The sequence below is a fragment of the Chinchilla lanigera genome, unplaced genomic scaffold, assembly GCF_000276665.1.
Source record: "Chinchilla lanigera isolate Chin_1 unplaced genomic scaffold, ChiLan1.0 scaffold00060, whole genome shotgun sequence".
NCBI classification, from domain to species: domain Eukaryota; kingdom Metazoa; phylum Chordata; class Mammalia; order Rodentia; family Chinchillidae; genus Chinchilla; species Chinchilla lanigera.
Window position 1 is genome coordinate 9751057 of NW_004955461.1, and position 14020 is coordinate 9765076.

Here is a 14020-nt window from a genome sequence, read left to right on the forward strand (position 1 = left end):
TACCTGCCCGAGCTGATGGCGGAGAAGGACTCGCTGGACCCCTCCTTCACGCACGCCCTGCGCCTGGTGAGCCAAGGTGAGCGCCGCGCGCTGCCCCCGCGGCCGGGAGGCGCGGACCTCGGCCGGCGGCCCTCGGGGCGTCTGGGCGGGGCCCGGGGAGTGCGGCGCGCGCGAGGACGGGGCGTGAATGTGGGGGGCTTGGGGGGAAGGGGAGGGCTAGGGCGTTTGAATGAGACTTGAAGGAAGCCGTGGGGCCAGCGGGAGACCCAGGGGAAACTTGCGGGTGGGGGCCCGCGGGGTGCGGGGCTCGGTCGGGGCGAGGCCGAACGGGCTCCGTGGAGGGGCGGCGGGCGCGGCTGGGGAACTCGGGGGCTGGGTTCGTCGAACGAACTGGAGACAGAGCTGCGGGAAAATGGAAGAACTTGAGGGGATCCAGCGCAGCGGAGGGGAAGGGAACAGGTGCTTGGGCTGCCAGGGAAGTTTGGGGGCTTTGGAGGAGGTTTGGGGTGAGACCCCAAGACTAAGGAAAGAAGAGTCCAGAGGTCCCAGAAAGAGCCCCGTTCCCTTTCCCACTCTGGCTCCCTGGCGGTGCCCAGGTGGCAGTCCTGGGGGGCTGTCTGGCCTCCTGGGGGCGGGCATTCATGCCAAGCCCTCCAAGAGGCCCTTGGAGGAGTCAGTAGCGGGGAGGAGGTCGGCAAGAGAGCCCGCTGTTGGCCTCCCTCCTGTGGGGGAAGCGCCGGGTGGGTGACACTCACTGGTGGCTGCTTGGGGTTCAGAACACTAGCAGAGGAGTCTGTGCAGCCAGGGTGTGAACGGGACTGGGAAGTGCCGGAGTACGGGATCCCGGGGTGCAAGGAGGCACGCCTACCCCTACAGAGTTCCTGAAGCTGCTGCTTTTTGCCTTCCTGGACAGCCTGCTGGGATGGACGGTAAAGGAAGCCTGCCTTCCCGGGAGCAGCCCGCTACTCCCCTTTCTGGCATATGTCTTTCAGATAAAGAGAGCTGGGGACCACTGGTGGGCTTTTTCTCTAGGAAATGGCAAACATCATATGGTCAGATCTGTTAGGCATTTGCATGAATCACTTTGTGCAGTGACTGCCTGTGGGTCCCTAGTTAAAGCAGGTCTGCTGCCTAATGCTGGCCCTGGCTCTGTTATTGTGGGAAGTGAAAGATGAGGCAGACATATTCTATTTGTGTATAGATATCTCTATTTTACAGCCACGACTTCTGGTGTGTGCCTGTTGCAGCCAGTTCTTTGGAGTGGTCTGTGTGTTGTGGACCCGTGGTGGTGGTGGAGAGATTCTCCTGTCTTAAGGAATTTAAGCATATTTGAATTGTTGAACAAAAATAGGTTTAGAGACTCCCCCATTTTATTTTAATTGCATGCTTATTTTTCTTTAATAAAAGAGCTTGTGAAAAAGTAATGGGCATGTGTTCCTAAATTAGAGGGAGAGAATGTAAGTTTTATTCTCACGCCCTTGTGAACAGTTCTACAGTTAGGTTTGTACTCTTCCTCTTTGTGATTTACATATATCTTTTGTTGCCTACTGGGCTGTCATTTCCGTGAAAGAGATTTCTTTTTACAGTGTGAGGTCAATGGCAGAAATATTCTGGACTGTGGAGTCAAGTGCATTTTTCCTGCAAAACAAGGGGAATCAAAGTTACGTTGTACTTGATTAAGGAAATGATTTAACTAAAAGTGTAATGAGTTACCTTATTTTAGAAGTAAGAATTATTTTCTATGCCGTGTTGCCGTAGTATTGTATTGCTAATACATTCACAATTCTTTTGATATCTGTGTTTTTACTCCTGTTAATGGCTTCCAGTTGTGACAGATATTGGGGAGATGTTGCCACATGGTATCTTTTGGGTGTTAAACTTGATTACCTTACTTTTCATCAAAAATAATAATAATGCTTGTAAGAAGTACATTCCTCACATGTGGAGGAAGAGGTGCTAGTAGATGCTCCTGTTACTGATAATTAGATAACTTCAGCCCAGAGCGTTTTCCCTTAAGTCACAGGGTGATATCCAGAATATGGAGCTCTGTCATTTAAAATATTAATGATGCTCTGTTATGTAATCTACAACTACAAGTGCTTTTCTAAAACATATTGTCTGAAGTCAGACTTTGAATGATTGTTAGGAAATTGATTTTAAACCTGATAACCATCCGTTCTTGACCACATGAAAGCATTTGTTGTTATTTAACTGTATTTGTGACTGCTTGCTTGTATGGAAAGTATTGTTTCAGAGGTTATTCTGAATCTCAACACTGAAATCTTTATCCTGGTACCAAATTCTTCGGTGATAATTGCTCAGCATTGTAAACCTTTTAATTGTGGCATGATATGTAATAGATGTATATTTATAGTTAATGTCCCCTAACGCTAACAGTAGCTTGTGTTTGTATAGTATTTTAAAGTTTATGGGATACACACATGCTGTCTAGTTCTGTCTTCACAGTTGTGCCCATTGAACAACAACATATTGGTATCTTTTTCAAGAAGGGAGCTGAGGATCCTACCTATAAGCTTATTGACAACCCAGCATTAATTTACAATTAGATATTCTGTCTCTCAAGGCTATTTTCTTTCCGTTTGTGCCTTCCCAAAAGGATCACACAAAGTACTTGTCACATACTAATTTAAAACCTGAAGAAATCTGTATAATTAATATGATTTTTCCTGGTTAACTGAAATGCAATAGAACTAACGTAGCCCTTTAAGAAGAATTATCCTGATTTTTCACAAAAAGTTTCTTTCTGTACTTATCTTCCAGGATTCTAATGCTCAGTGAAAGAGGCACTTTTGAATTAAAGCCCTCTTGTGGGAGTGTTCTAGCTGAGTAATCTACACATTACAGTAATCAGTTTATAAATGAGACACAGTTATTTTTTAAAAATTCAATATTCATAAACATTGATTAACTTCCTAGCTGACTTTTTCTTTTTACTGATCTTTAAGATCTTCACACTTGTGCCCGTTGAGCAAGGAGGTGTACTCTTACCTAGTACAGGTTGGCTTTTACACATTTTCCTGACTGTTTCATGGGGAACGTTAGTTACTGATTTTACTTTTTTTCTCAGTCTGCCCCCAAATATTGAATTTGTTTCCCTAACAGAAATCAGGGTGATATGTACTTGACTTAAAGTGAAATCAAAGAAACCAGACTGTAGACTTTGGTTTCTGCACTCTCTACTCCCGTTCTCCAGCCTCCACCGGCAGTGCCTGTTAGGTGAATTGATATTGTGTTTCTTGCCAAGGAGGTTAATTAGAGATGAGAGTAGTGTTGCATGTTTTTATATTATATTTGCTGGTAGGGGATGTGCTGACTCTTTCTAAAATCCATCTTCAGAGATGTCTTACACATTATAATTTAATCCAGCAGTCCTGTATTGGTTTGGGTGGTTTTCAATTCAAACCAAATAACCATTAAATAAGATTACATAATGCAATATTTTTAATTATATGATATAATGTATGGATTGGTGGCTGATTCTCTGCCAAGTTATATATATTTGTTGGTTATAGGAGGAGCAGAGGACTCAGGGTTAAGGTAGTCTGTTTGTGCCCAGACTGATAAAGTTCTTTATTGATATTTCAAAAGAGACATCTCTCATGTTACATCATTTTCTCAAATAGTAGGATTTTTAGCATTACTTAGGATATATGTAGGGGTACAGATGTCTATAGGGAGGATTATTACTTTACCCTGTGTGCATTTTTTGGAAGATATGAAACCCAGTGGTTTAACGTTATGGAGTGACCCCTTTTGGAAAATATTTTTGATTTGTTGAACGTTGCTAGACCTGTGAAATGAGAGGGCAGGAATGAGAAGTGCAGAATTATATTTGAATGTGACACCTTCACGCAGTAAAGGTGGTTTTTGGGTTCATCTGGAGGAGGATGTGGCTACTTAGTTTTTAATTGTGGTTTTTTGGTTTGCTTTTTTGCTTTTGGTTTGGTTTTGAAAGAAACTGGATGTGATGGTTCAGTTTTATGTGAACATGCTTGTATAGTGTTATGATCACAAGTAACCAGTGATTGTGAATTCAGGTGCTTTGGCATTTGAACATTAAGGAGGTGCTTGTTGAGATCCTAATATCAGACTTCTGTGCTGGGTCTAGAGATAGAAAAAGCACACACAGTTGGTCTCCCGAGACAGGCACTGTGCTTCTCAGTGATTGAGGGTGAGTTTCAAGTTTATAGATGCTCCCTTTCCCAAGGAACATCTTATTAGTCCTTTAGCAGTCCTGAAATATTTAGCGGGCAGATGGTGTTAGATTTAGCTAGGACAGTCTATGCATTTTTGAGGCATTTTTCTGTCCCAGATGATGTTTGTAATCTTAATACTGGTAATAGCCTAGGGATGGAGAGATTATTGGGCCAGTTTTTCAGATGTAGAAACCAAGACTCTGACATTTATCCACACTTAGAGAATGTTGCAGTGGAAATTCAAGTTCTATTCTTTTGTCCTGCCGTACTGACCCGCAGAAGTCTGACCTGTCAGGCTGTGTTGGTTGAGTTAGGTAACAACAGGAGGAGAAAGGAAACCCACAGCCTTAGTAGTAAGTGTAGTTTGTTCATTTCTCCCCTGCCATGTTGGATGGAAAGATAAATGATGTAGCATCCATTTGAATACCTCACCCTTCAGATCTCTGTTCTGTTTCCTGTGACTACTTTTGTTTCTCCAGAGATGGGTTGGGGTACTCATTATCTGGTCTCTCCTGGCACCCACTGTTTGCCTCTCCTGTGGGGTGATCCGCGTCACACCCTGTTTGGATCCCTTTGTCTTCCCTGGAGAGTGGGAGTTTGCTGGGAGCCAGAGCCTGGGCCTCCTCTCTGTCTGTAGTACCTAGTGTCCTTCTTCAGGCAGAGCCCTGGCCAACTCCAGTCTTCCTTTGGTTGTTGTGCAGTAACTATCATAGAGGCAGAAGAATTAGGAAGTATATTTGGGCGTCAGCAGTTAGTAAAGAGCTTAGTTTCTTCCCACTAAGCACCTAGACTGGGGCTGGGGATGAAGTCTCCAACAGCTCTGCAAGTATCAATCCAAGGAGGTTCTAAGTGAAGTGGGTGGCGTGCGGAGTGGGGGTACAAACCAAAGAGCATGTGAGTGTTCTTTAAATGTGGTAGAACCATAGGGGTCCCGCTGTAAGAGATAGAGATGTTGTCAGATCTGTTTGCATGAGATGTTTATTTACTTTTATTCCATTTTGAGGAACTTGTTAAGCCAGTGCACTCTAATGCAGTCAGCTCTTCTTCCTTCAACCCTTAATAAGACTTTATTTGACAGAGTAAAACCAGAAATTTAGAAGCCCTTGTCACATGCCTTCTTACCTGAAGGAGTTAATCTGCAATCACAGATGCCAAACAAAAACCCAGGGCCAGAGGAAGGAGTGAAATTGCAAACTGAGTACCAACAGCAACTTTGGTATGGAAACCCCCTTGCCTGTTGTCACTGCTTCTGCCCCAGGAGAGAATGGCTTACATTTTTACCAAGACAGCAAAAGTAGGTAGACACTTAGCAGGGGAGAGGATGATTATAATAAAAGCTGCCATGCTGAGGGTCCCTTCTGTGGCTGGTGCTTTCTGTGCATTGTTTCTGATCCACAGCAGATCATGCAAGGTAGGTGACTTTGTCTCCTGCCGGCCACTTTTGTTTGTTTTTTCAGCTGGGAACACTAAAGCTCAGAAATGTAAAGTAAGTTGGTCAGTCACATTGCTCATCTTGTGAGTAGTCAGGCTAAAATTTTCAAGTGAGCCTACCATGTACTGATAGGCTACTTCAAGGAAAGAGACAAAAGGCCTTCCCTGAACATTGGTGCTTGTTTTTAAATAAAAATTTCATTATAGTAGAAGCCCACCAGGAATTTCCATTGGTGAGGATGAATTTTTAAAAGAAGTTTCTGAAAATGTGTTTCTGAGAAAGGCAAGCTCACCTTTTCCCTGTGCTCTTCAAAAGCAGTTTCAGCCTTTAGCAAGTATGCAAGGTAAGGATTTTTAATTATGTATATATCTCAATAGTTAAAGAGAAAATAGGAGCACATTCTGTTCAGAAAGTAAGTGCGGAAATCTCGCTAAGGATCTCCTTATCTTCAAGAAACCTCTTAGCGGCACAGAGCTCTTTGTGTTTTAATACTGTATCACAGAAACAGTTGGCTGAGAGCATATCAGAGATTTATCGTCAGTTCATGGTATATTTAGAAATTCGCCATCCCCTAAAAATAGGCTCAAATAAAAAAATGAGGGTGAAAATACAGGAGTATATTCTCACAAATAAGGAAGTTGGCACTGTGGTGGGGGGCTATGCTTAGATATACTTGCCTCGTAATTGCTAATAATACTAGTTACCATTTACCAAGAGCCTGTTCTGGTTTCCATGCTTTCTGTTTATTATTTCACTCAGTTCTGCTCACACTCTTGTAGTCTTAAAAGAATAAGTCATTTTATCTTGTTTTACAGACCAGGAGAACTGAGGTCAGGAAGGACAAATAATTTTCCCAAGGGCAAGCAGCTAGTAAAGGGGGCACAGGATTCAGATCTTTATCTGCCCCACTGCAGAGCATGCTACGGTGTACCTGGCATGCTGAAGAGAGGTTAAAGCTTTCACTGAGTCTGGGTTTGCGTGTTTTCCTTTGTGCGGGAAGTCTGGAACAGGCAGCTCTTCAGGTTAACTGCAGGTACTGGACAGGTAGTCGTGCGAGCAGGACAGACTGCGTACTGTGAGAGGGGCAGGTGGTACCTGGCAGGTGATGTGAGACCACTCTGGGCAGTGCCAATACACAGAGCCTGAGGATGGCCTTACTCAGGGAACAGCCTTACTTGCAAAGGGACAAGCTGTGCAGAGAGTGCAGTGCAATCGTGAGAGGTGACAGCTGTACAACTTAATTTCTGACCTTGTGTCCTCTGTGTACGGTTGCTGTTTTAGACATAAATACGGCACCTAACACACAACAGATCCCTAATACACATGACCTGATATTTTTATAGAATAGCCTGAGACACGTGTGGCTACTGGCATGACTTTCCAGACATAAAACATGTATGTAATAATAATGTAATGCATAAACCATCCAGTTGCATTTTTTAGGATAGTTTTATATTAGAATAATGTTACTTTTCCAGTCTTGGAAATCTTGAAGGAGAAATTCATTCTTCAGGAAATCTTTTTTCATTAATATTGAAATTAGCAGCAGCTTGGATTAATTTTTATTATGCTATTCAAGGAAATACCTGAAGCTTAAATTAACAACGTTTTGTAAGTAGTTTTATGACTGCACAGCCTAAACCATGCCTGGACCCTCAGCAACCTCCATGAGCGCAAGAGGTCTTACTCTGAGTCAGTGAGATATAAATTTTGATAATTTTTTGCTTTCCATCATTTTTCACCTGTCAGCCTCTGCTGCTATTTTAATATGTTCATGGCATATTATTGATGTCCTTCTTTGGTATCATAAAGGGCATAGCCTTGGTAATCTCTCTCTTCGTTGTAAGTCTCACGCCTGGGGACACTGTTGGTTCCAGCTCCCCTTGCGAAATGGTAATGAGTAGGAGAAGGGGCAGCTTTCCTTAGCCTCTCTACTTCGGTACCTGTTTGCACCACGTGTGCTCTGGTTTTGTCCCGCTAGATGGCACTGTGTACAGCTGGGATACTGTTTTCTATCCACGCCAGTATCTATGCTGAGCTGAATTTAGTCCTGATCAATAAACCTGAATTGATGTTTTTTATTCACTGTTACAAATTTTTCATATTTCTGAAAACTACGGCTTTTGTTCTGTCCCTACAGTGTGTCAGGCACTGCCTTGAGGCTTCTTTCCACAAGTTTCTTGGTTCAGTCCCGGCATTGGCCATGGGGAGTTAGTTTTGTTTTCATTGTACTGATAGAGTTGGTTGTTAAAAGGTCATATAACTTGTTCAGCGTCAGGTGGCTAATTCATAAGGGTACCTGTCACTAAAGAAAAGGTATTCTCAAAGTACTGAAGCCTTTTTTCAAAGGTGTTAGCATAGTTTGACTTACGGACACTGGCTGTTATAACCTGTGCTTTGGAGGGGAAAATTACAGTCTCACAGTTAATTTACATTGGAGCATATATGTCAAAATCTTTGTGTAAGGAAGCAAACATGAAAGACGAAGATTTGTGAGCTGCTTCCTCCTGCCTCCTGACTGGAGTGAGCTCAGGGGCTTACCAGTGCTGGGCACAGACCTGGGAAGCGCCAGACACGGTGGTAGACTGCGGTGGGAAGATTGCAAGTGTGAGCCCAGCCAGAGCAGTTTAGGAAGGAAAAAAAAAAAGAAAAGAAAAATCTTGCAAGAATTTTGCACGAAGCCACGATTGTATTTTTAGTAACTTTTAGCTGAATGCTGGATCAGAACTTCAAAATTTGTATTCATTTAATCAACTAATATTTGTTGAACTAGAAAATTGAACTGTGAATATTTATCTCCGCTAAATTGAAATGTGCATTCTGGATTAGTTGCTTTACCTCTCTGAGCTGCTGTTCCTTTCTTTGCACGTAGTACTGATACCCACCTCACTGGGTGTCGTGCAGGTGGAATGACAATGATATCTTGTGTGAGATGGTTAGAAATGCGTGTGTGCTCCTCATGCGATAGCTTACATATTTGAATTTCATTGCTTAGCTATTCTTGGTTATCTACCAATGCAGAAGATTGCTTGTTGCTTGGTTTGTTTTAAGGGCTGGCTTCTCTCACCATCTGCCCGTCTGTCCCTTGCTTTCAGCATAAGTGTGCCCAGAGAACATAAACAAAAGCTAAATACTTAGAAATATCCCACTTACCTTTCCTTGTCCATGTGTGTAGGCCACAGTGAATTGAAAACGCTCCTGAGATGACTGTTTGACAACAATGATTAAGAACACACTTTCGCATCAGATGGTCTTAGGCTCGTGTCCCCATTCTGCCACTTCTGTGTGTTGTCCCTTTGCTGGTAACATTAGCCCCTCTCACCTTCCGTTTCGTATCTTCAGAGTGGCGATCAAAAAACAAAAACTCAGTCCCGCGTGGGGTCTCTGTGGGTTTACCCGAGATGAGTGTGCGAAGAGTTGTTCAGTGGGGAAGTAAACAAGGAGGCAGAGCAGTTGTAAGAGTGTGTTAAGTGCTGTGGTAGAGGGGTTAGGGACTCAGAGGATGATGTAAGGCTCCTGGCAGGGACAGGGTGGCTGTCTTTTTCCGAGAGCTATCAGCCAGATGCAGGGCCTAATTCATGGCAGGAGAGACATGGCAGCAATATATGCCTTTCCTGAATCCTCCAGATTATGAACTCCTTCCCCTGAGTTTCTATGACATCATCGCCCTACTTGTTATGATGGTTACTTGTTTACCTGTTTCCTCCTTTTCTCTCCCTCCCACTTTTAAGAGCTTCATTTCTTCTTAGCATGAAAATATTTCTTTTGGAAATAAATTAAAACTTACAAAATAGTTAAAAGAATAATGCTAAGAATGTGTAAACGTGTCTTTCTGGGACCACCAATGAACATTTTGCCTTATCATTCCTTCTGTGCATATGTGTATTTTCATGGCCTGAGAATGAAGTACACATGTTGTGTATCTTTATTTCCTAAATACTAAAATACCTTGGTGGGTATTTCCTGAAAGGAAAGGCCTAGTCTATAATTGCAATATGGATAATCAAAATTAAGAAGGTTAGTGAAGACACGACACTGTTGTCTATGGTCCATATGCTAGTTTTGCCACTTTTTCTGTTTATGTCTTTTACAGGATCCAGTTTAAGCTTACACATTAGGTTTAGTTGTCAGGTCTCTTTTTGTGATTTAATTTGAACATTTTTGTTTTCTTTTGCCTTTCATGTATGTATTTTTTTTTTTTTTTTTGTACTGGGAATTAGTCATGTATGTATTTTTTTTTGTTTGTTTGTTTGTTTTTGTTTTTCTCCGGTACCGGGAACCCAACCCACGACCTTGTGCTTGCCAGGCAGGCGCTTTTGCCGCTGAGCTAAATCCCCAGCCCCCATGTATGTATTTTTGAAAAAAAAAAAAAAAAAAAAAAAAAAAAAAAAAACAGGCCAGGTTTTTTTGTAGAATGTATATGGATTGCATTACCTTAAAACTAAGTTGCCAGAGCCAGGCAATGTGGCGCATGCCTGTAATCCCAGCACTCAGGAGGCTGAGGCAGGAGGATTGTTCTGAGTTTGAGGCCAGCCTGGGCTACACAGTGAGTTCAAGACCAGCCTAAACTGCAGAGTGAGACCTTGTCTCAAAAATACAAAAACAAACAAACAAAAATACCAAAAACCCAACCTCCCCAAAGCCCCCCCAAAACTAGGTTCCTGTTCCACACTATTTTGGCAGGAGAACCCCTACAGAGGCAGTGTGTCCTTCTGCAAGCATCATACTTGGTACCCGTGTCATTCCGTCTCACGATTGGTGATAACTTTGATCTCTTGGCCAGATGGTACCAGGTCTTTCCACTATGAAGTGACTGTTCTCTTTTTGTAACTAATTAGAACTTTTGTGGGGAGAGACTTTGAGTCTCTGTAAATATTCTGTTCCTTATTAAACTGTCCCTCACAAATTTTAGCATCCATTAATATTTCTTACATGAATCCTTACTGTTACTGTGATGGTTATAAAATGGTCACTTTCTAACTCGTCACGTGTGTTGGTTGGCATTGTGTTGAAAGGGGAACATCTCTTCTCCCTCTCTCTCCCTTTGCTATCTTTCTTTTCCTTACCCTCCCTCTTCCTACCCTCTCTTCTGTTTATGTCATCTTCTAAATTCATGGGCTCTTCTTTAATCCAATGGGTTATAATCCTTTACTGTCACTTTATAAACTGGTGCTCAAATTGTCCAGACATAGCCATTGGGAGCCCTTTGCCCTGGTTGCTGGGCCTTTTAACAGGAGTGACCCACACCTTTGAGTACAGTTGGCCCTTGGTATACATGCTTTGTGCATTTTGTCAAAAATATTCAGAAAAATAGTGCAGGTCTTTTTTGAACATGTATAGATGTGTTTTTCTTACTATCTAAACTATAGAGTACATCAAATAGTTACATAATACATTGTATTAGTTGTAAATAACACAGAGTTGATTATTAAAGAGTATGGGAAGATGTACTTAGGTTATATGTATATGCTACACCCTTTCACATGAGGGACTTGAGCATCTGTGGGTTGTGGCATTTTGGGAGAGTCTAGGAACCAACCAGTCCCACACGGGTCTCAGAGAGAACTGTAATTCGTTATTTTGTAACAGCATTTTGTCCTGGGGTTCATCTTGCTCACCTTAGAGTCAGCCATTTCTTTCAAGGTGCCCTGGTCTTCTGTGTGGGATGCTGGGTGCTGTTGTAAAGCAAGGTCCTGGCTGCTGAGGTGTTGGTTGCTTTGCAGAGGCCCTTTCCCCAGGCATCTCAGAAGCAGATATATGCCCAGAGGTGTAGCCTAGGGCCAGCCAGCTTTTTTCTGAAAGGCCAAAGATTAAATATTTTGTGGGGTTTATATTCTACTCCAAATCTGCTGGGATAGCAGAAGAGCAGCCATAGACAGTATGCAAATGAATGTTGTATTCTGATAAAAGTTTATTTATAAAAGTAAGGAGCATGCTGGAGTTGCCCATGGGCTGTCTTCCCACTTCACCCTACTCTCAGTTTAGAGACTAAGGACCAGACATACATATCAAATTTAGTACAGCTCTACTCTACCAATCCATCCCACAATAGGAGCATAATGAAAGCTACTTGGATGAATGAATTCATGATAATTGTGAGTCATTTCTGTTGCAGACCATTCATTTCTCTTACATAGAGCTTTGGGACATCTGTTTCTTGTGACTTGTCAATTTGTTGAGGCTCTTATTTGCAAAATGAGAGTATTTAAAAAAAAACATTATGTACAATATGCAGCATTATGTCACAAACTCAGAGGGTGTATTTCTTGTCATGATAAGCCAGTCACCTTTTCCTTTTGGAGGCATAGCTGAGGCAGAGTCATGCTTGCACGCCAGGCACTGGTGCCTGGCCGCTGCTCTGGCCCCGTACTGATCACTGTGCTTGGTCTCAGGAGATGGGTAGGACTCCAGCACACAGCAGTGGGGTGAAGAGTCTCCCACTTACATCCCTGTTACTGTCACTGTATAGATTTATGTCTTTATGATTCTATTCCTGTAATTTATTGCTCTAGTTATTCAAAAGAGACATGTTTCCAGCAATGACAAGTGGCTTTTACCAAGTGTGTCTGAGCAAAGACCACCTGTTGGTGATGCACACTGCCTGTCACTGAAGTGTGTTCCACACTGAAAAAGTCACGCACTGGGGTGCACCATGGTGAATATCAGGAGCTTAACAGGAAAATACAACTTCAGCCATTTGTAGTGTCTCCAATGAGTGTGAAGTACATGAGGCTAATTATTGCTTACATTCTTTTTGATTCTCTAAATTCAAAAATCAGGTTTAGACTCACTGGTGAGCAGATTTTCTGTTTGCCAGCAGGCTGTCTTGTGGTTTATTAGAAGCAGCAGGAAATTTCTCAGTTGTTTCTCCAGAGTCCAAAGAAGAGGCTTGCTGTTGTATGTCACAGGGTGATTCATGGTTCTGGGGGTGCCGGGCTGGCTCGCTTCCTCCACTTACGTTTTACCTTCTAGTCTCAAGGTGCCTTATGATGTTTTGATTTGTGTAATAAGTTTTACTTTTTGTTTTGTTATTGTTGTTTTAATATGAAAAGTACTAAGGACCTTATTCCTAAAAGTATCTAATTTAGCAGTTGTTCGATTGTATTCTGGATTATGCTGTTGCAGCTTCCTTTTTGGAACCGTGGGATGGATTTTGTTCCTAGAACAAATGTGTTACCTTTGGTAATGAGCACTGTAAGACAGTCATGGGAGATCTATGTAAAGTGCTTGACTTACGGTTAGGTACTGAAAAGTTAGTCACCTATTTGCCAATGGTGGCTGGATGGCTGTTCTGCTTCCTTCCTTCTTGGGCCCAGCACAGAGCACAGGGCACAGAGGTGGATCCACCAGGCCCTTCTTGGGAATGTTGACTTAGAAGAGTGTGTATTAACTCCCAGCTCACCTGCTTTTGTCAGATCACATTCTTCTTCTACTAAAGGATTCTTTGCAGAGGAGTTGTGTAGGTGTGGAGAGTGAGTGGTAAGGCCGAGGAGAAACGTTATCTGCTGACCACACTTAAGACTTTTAGACTTCTTTAAGGAATCACTATTTAGACTTTTAGGAGGCAGGTCTGTTGGAGAAAGGTTTTAGGGTACGTATTTGTCCACAGTGTCCCCCAAAGATGGAGGAGTGTTTGGTTTCCATTCACTAAGAATCATGTGCTTAGGCTGGGCTAAGTGCTGGAACCCAGGCTGGCTAATACTTCATCCCTGCTTAAAGAGCTCTCAGCTCAGTGGGGAAGCAGCCAAATTAAAAGACATTTATATTGTGGGGCGCTAAGTGCTGTAATAAAGACAAGCACAGGGTACCGTGGCACTGTGTAGTGGTGGTCCATTATCCCAATTGGGTGAGGCAAGGGGGACTTTCGAGTGGTCCTGATGAAGGAGCAGAAATAGCCTGGGCCTGCACCAGAGTGTGATGTACCCGTGATATCAGCCAGTCAGTGTCTCAGAGCTCTCTCCTCAGTGGTGGCTTTGTCAGTGCAGGGAATGAGCTCCTGTTCTCCCGCCTTCCTGTTCTGGCACCTAGCACAGGGTCCTCTCCTCTGGACGTCCACCTTTGTACTTACCCCGCTAGATTGTAATACTTTTGTGGGAGTTACTATCCCCATGTGAACCAAAGTCCCCTACAGGCAGGAAATCTGCTTGTTATTTCTGATTCACTCCCTGGTGCTCAGCACTCAGCCTGGGAGATAGTGGACATTCTGTGTTTGCAGAGTGCATGGCCAGTTGCTATGCATTAGGGTATTCATTTTGGATCAGGGCAATTAATATATTCTCTCAGAGTGCTTTGGTGAAGGAAGATTAAAAAAGAATGTTTTTCTTTTTATTTGAACTTCCCATTACTGACTTTGAGGAGAGATGGGCCATTT

General features: G+C 42.9%; 1 protein-coding gene across 1 annotated transcript in view; it reads left to right on the forward strand.

The window, feature by feature from the left end:
- The window catches only part of Khdrbs3 (KH domain containing, RNA binding, signal transduction associated 3), a gene marked incomplete at its 5' end in the record, with an annotated part of 175155 nt that continues 161135 nt past the window's right edge, over nucleotides 1-14020 (forward strand). The window contains 1 exon segment of the mRNA XM_005398044.2: nucleotides 1-76. Coding sequence (XP_005398101.2) covers nucleotides 1-76 — 76 coding nt within the window.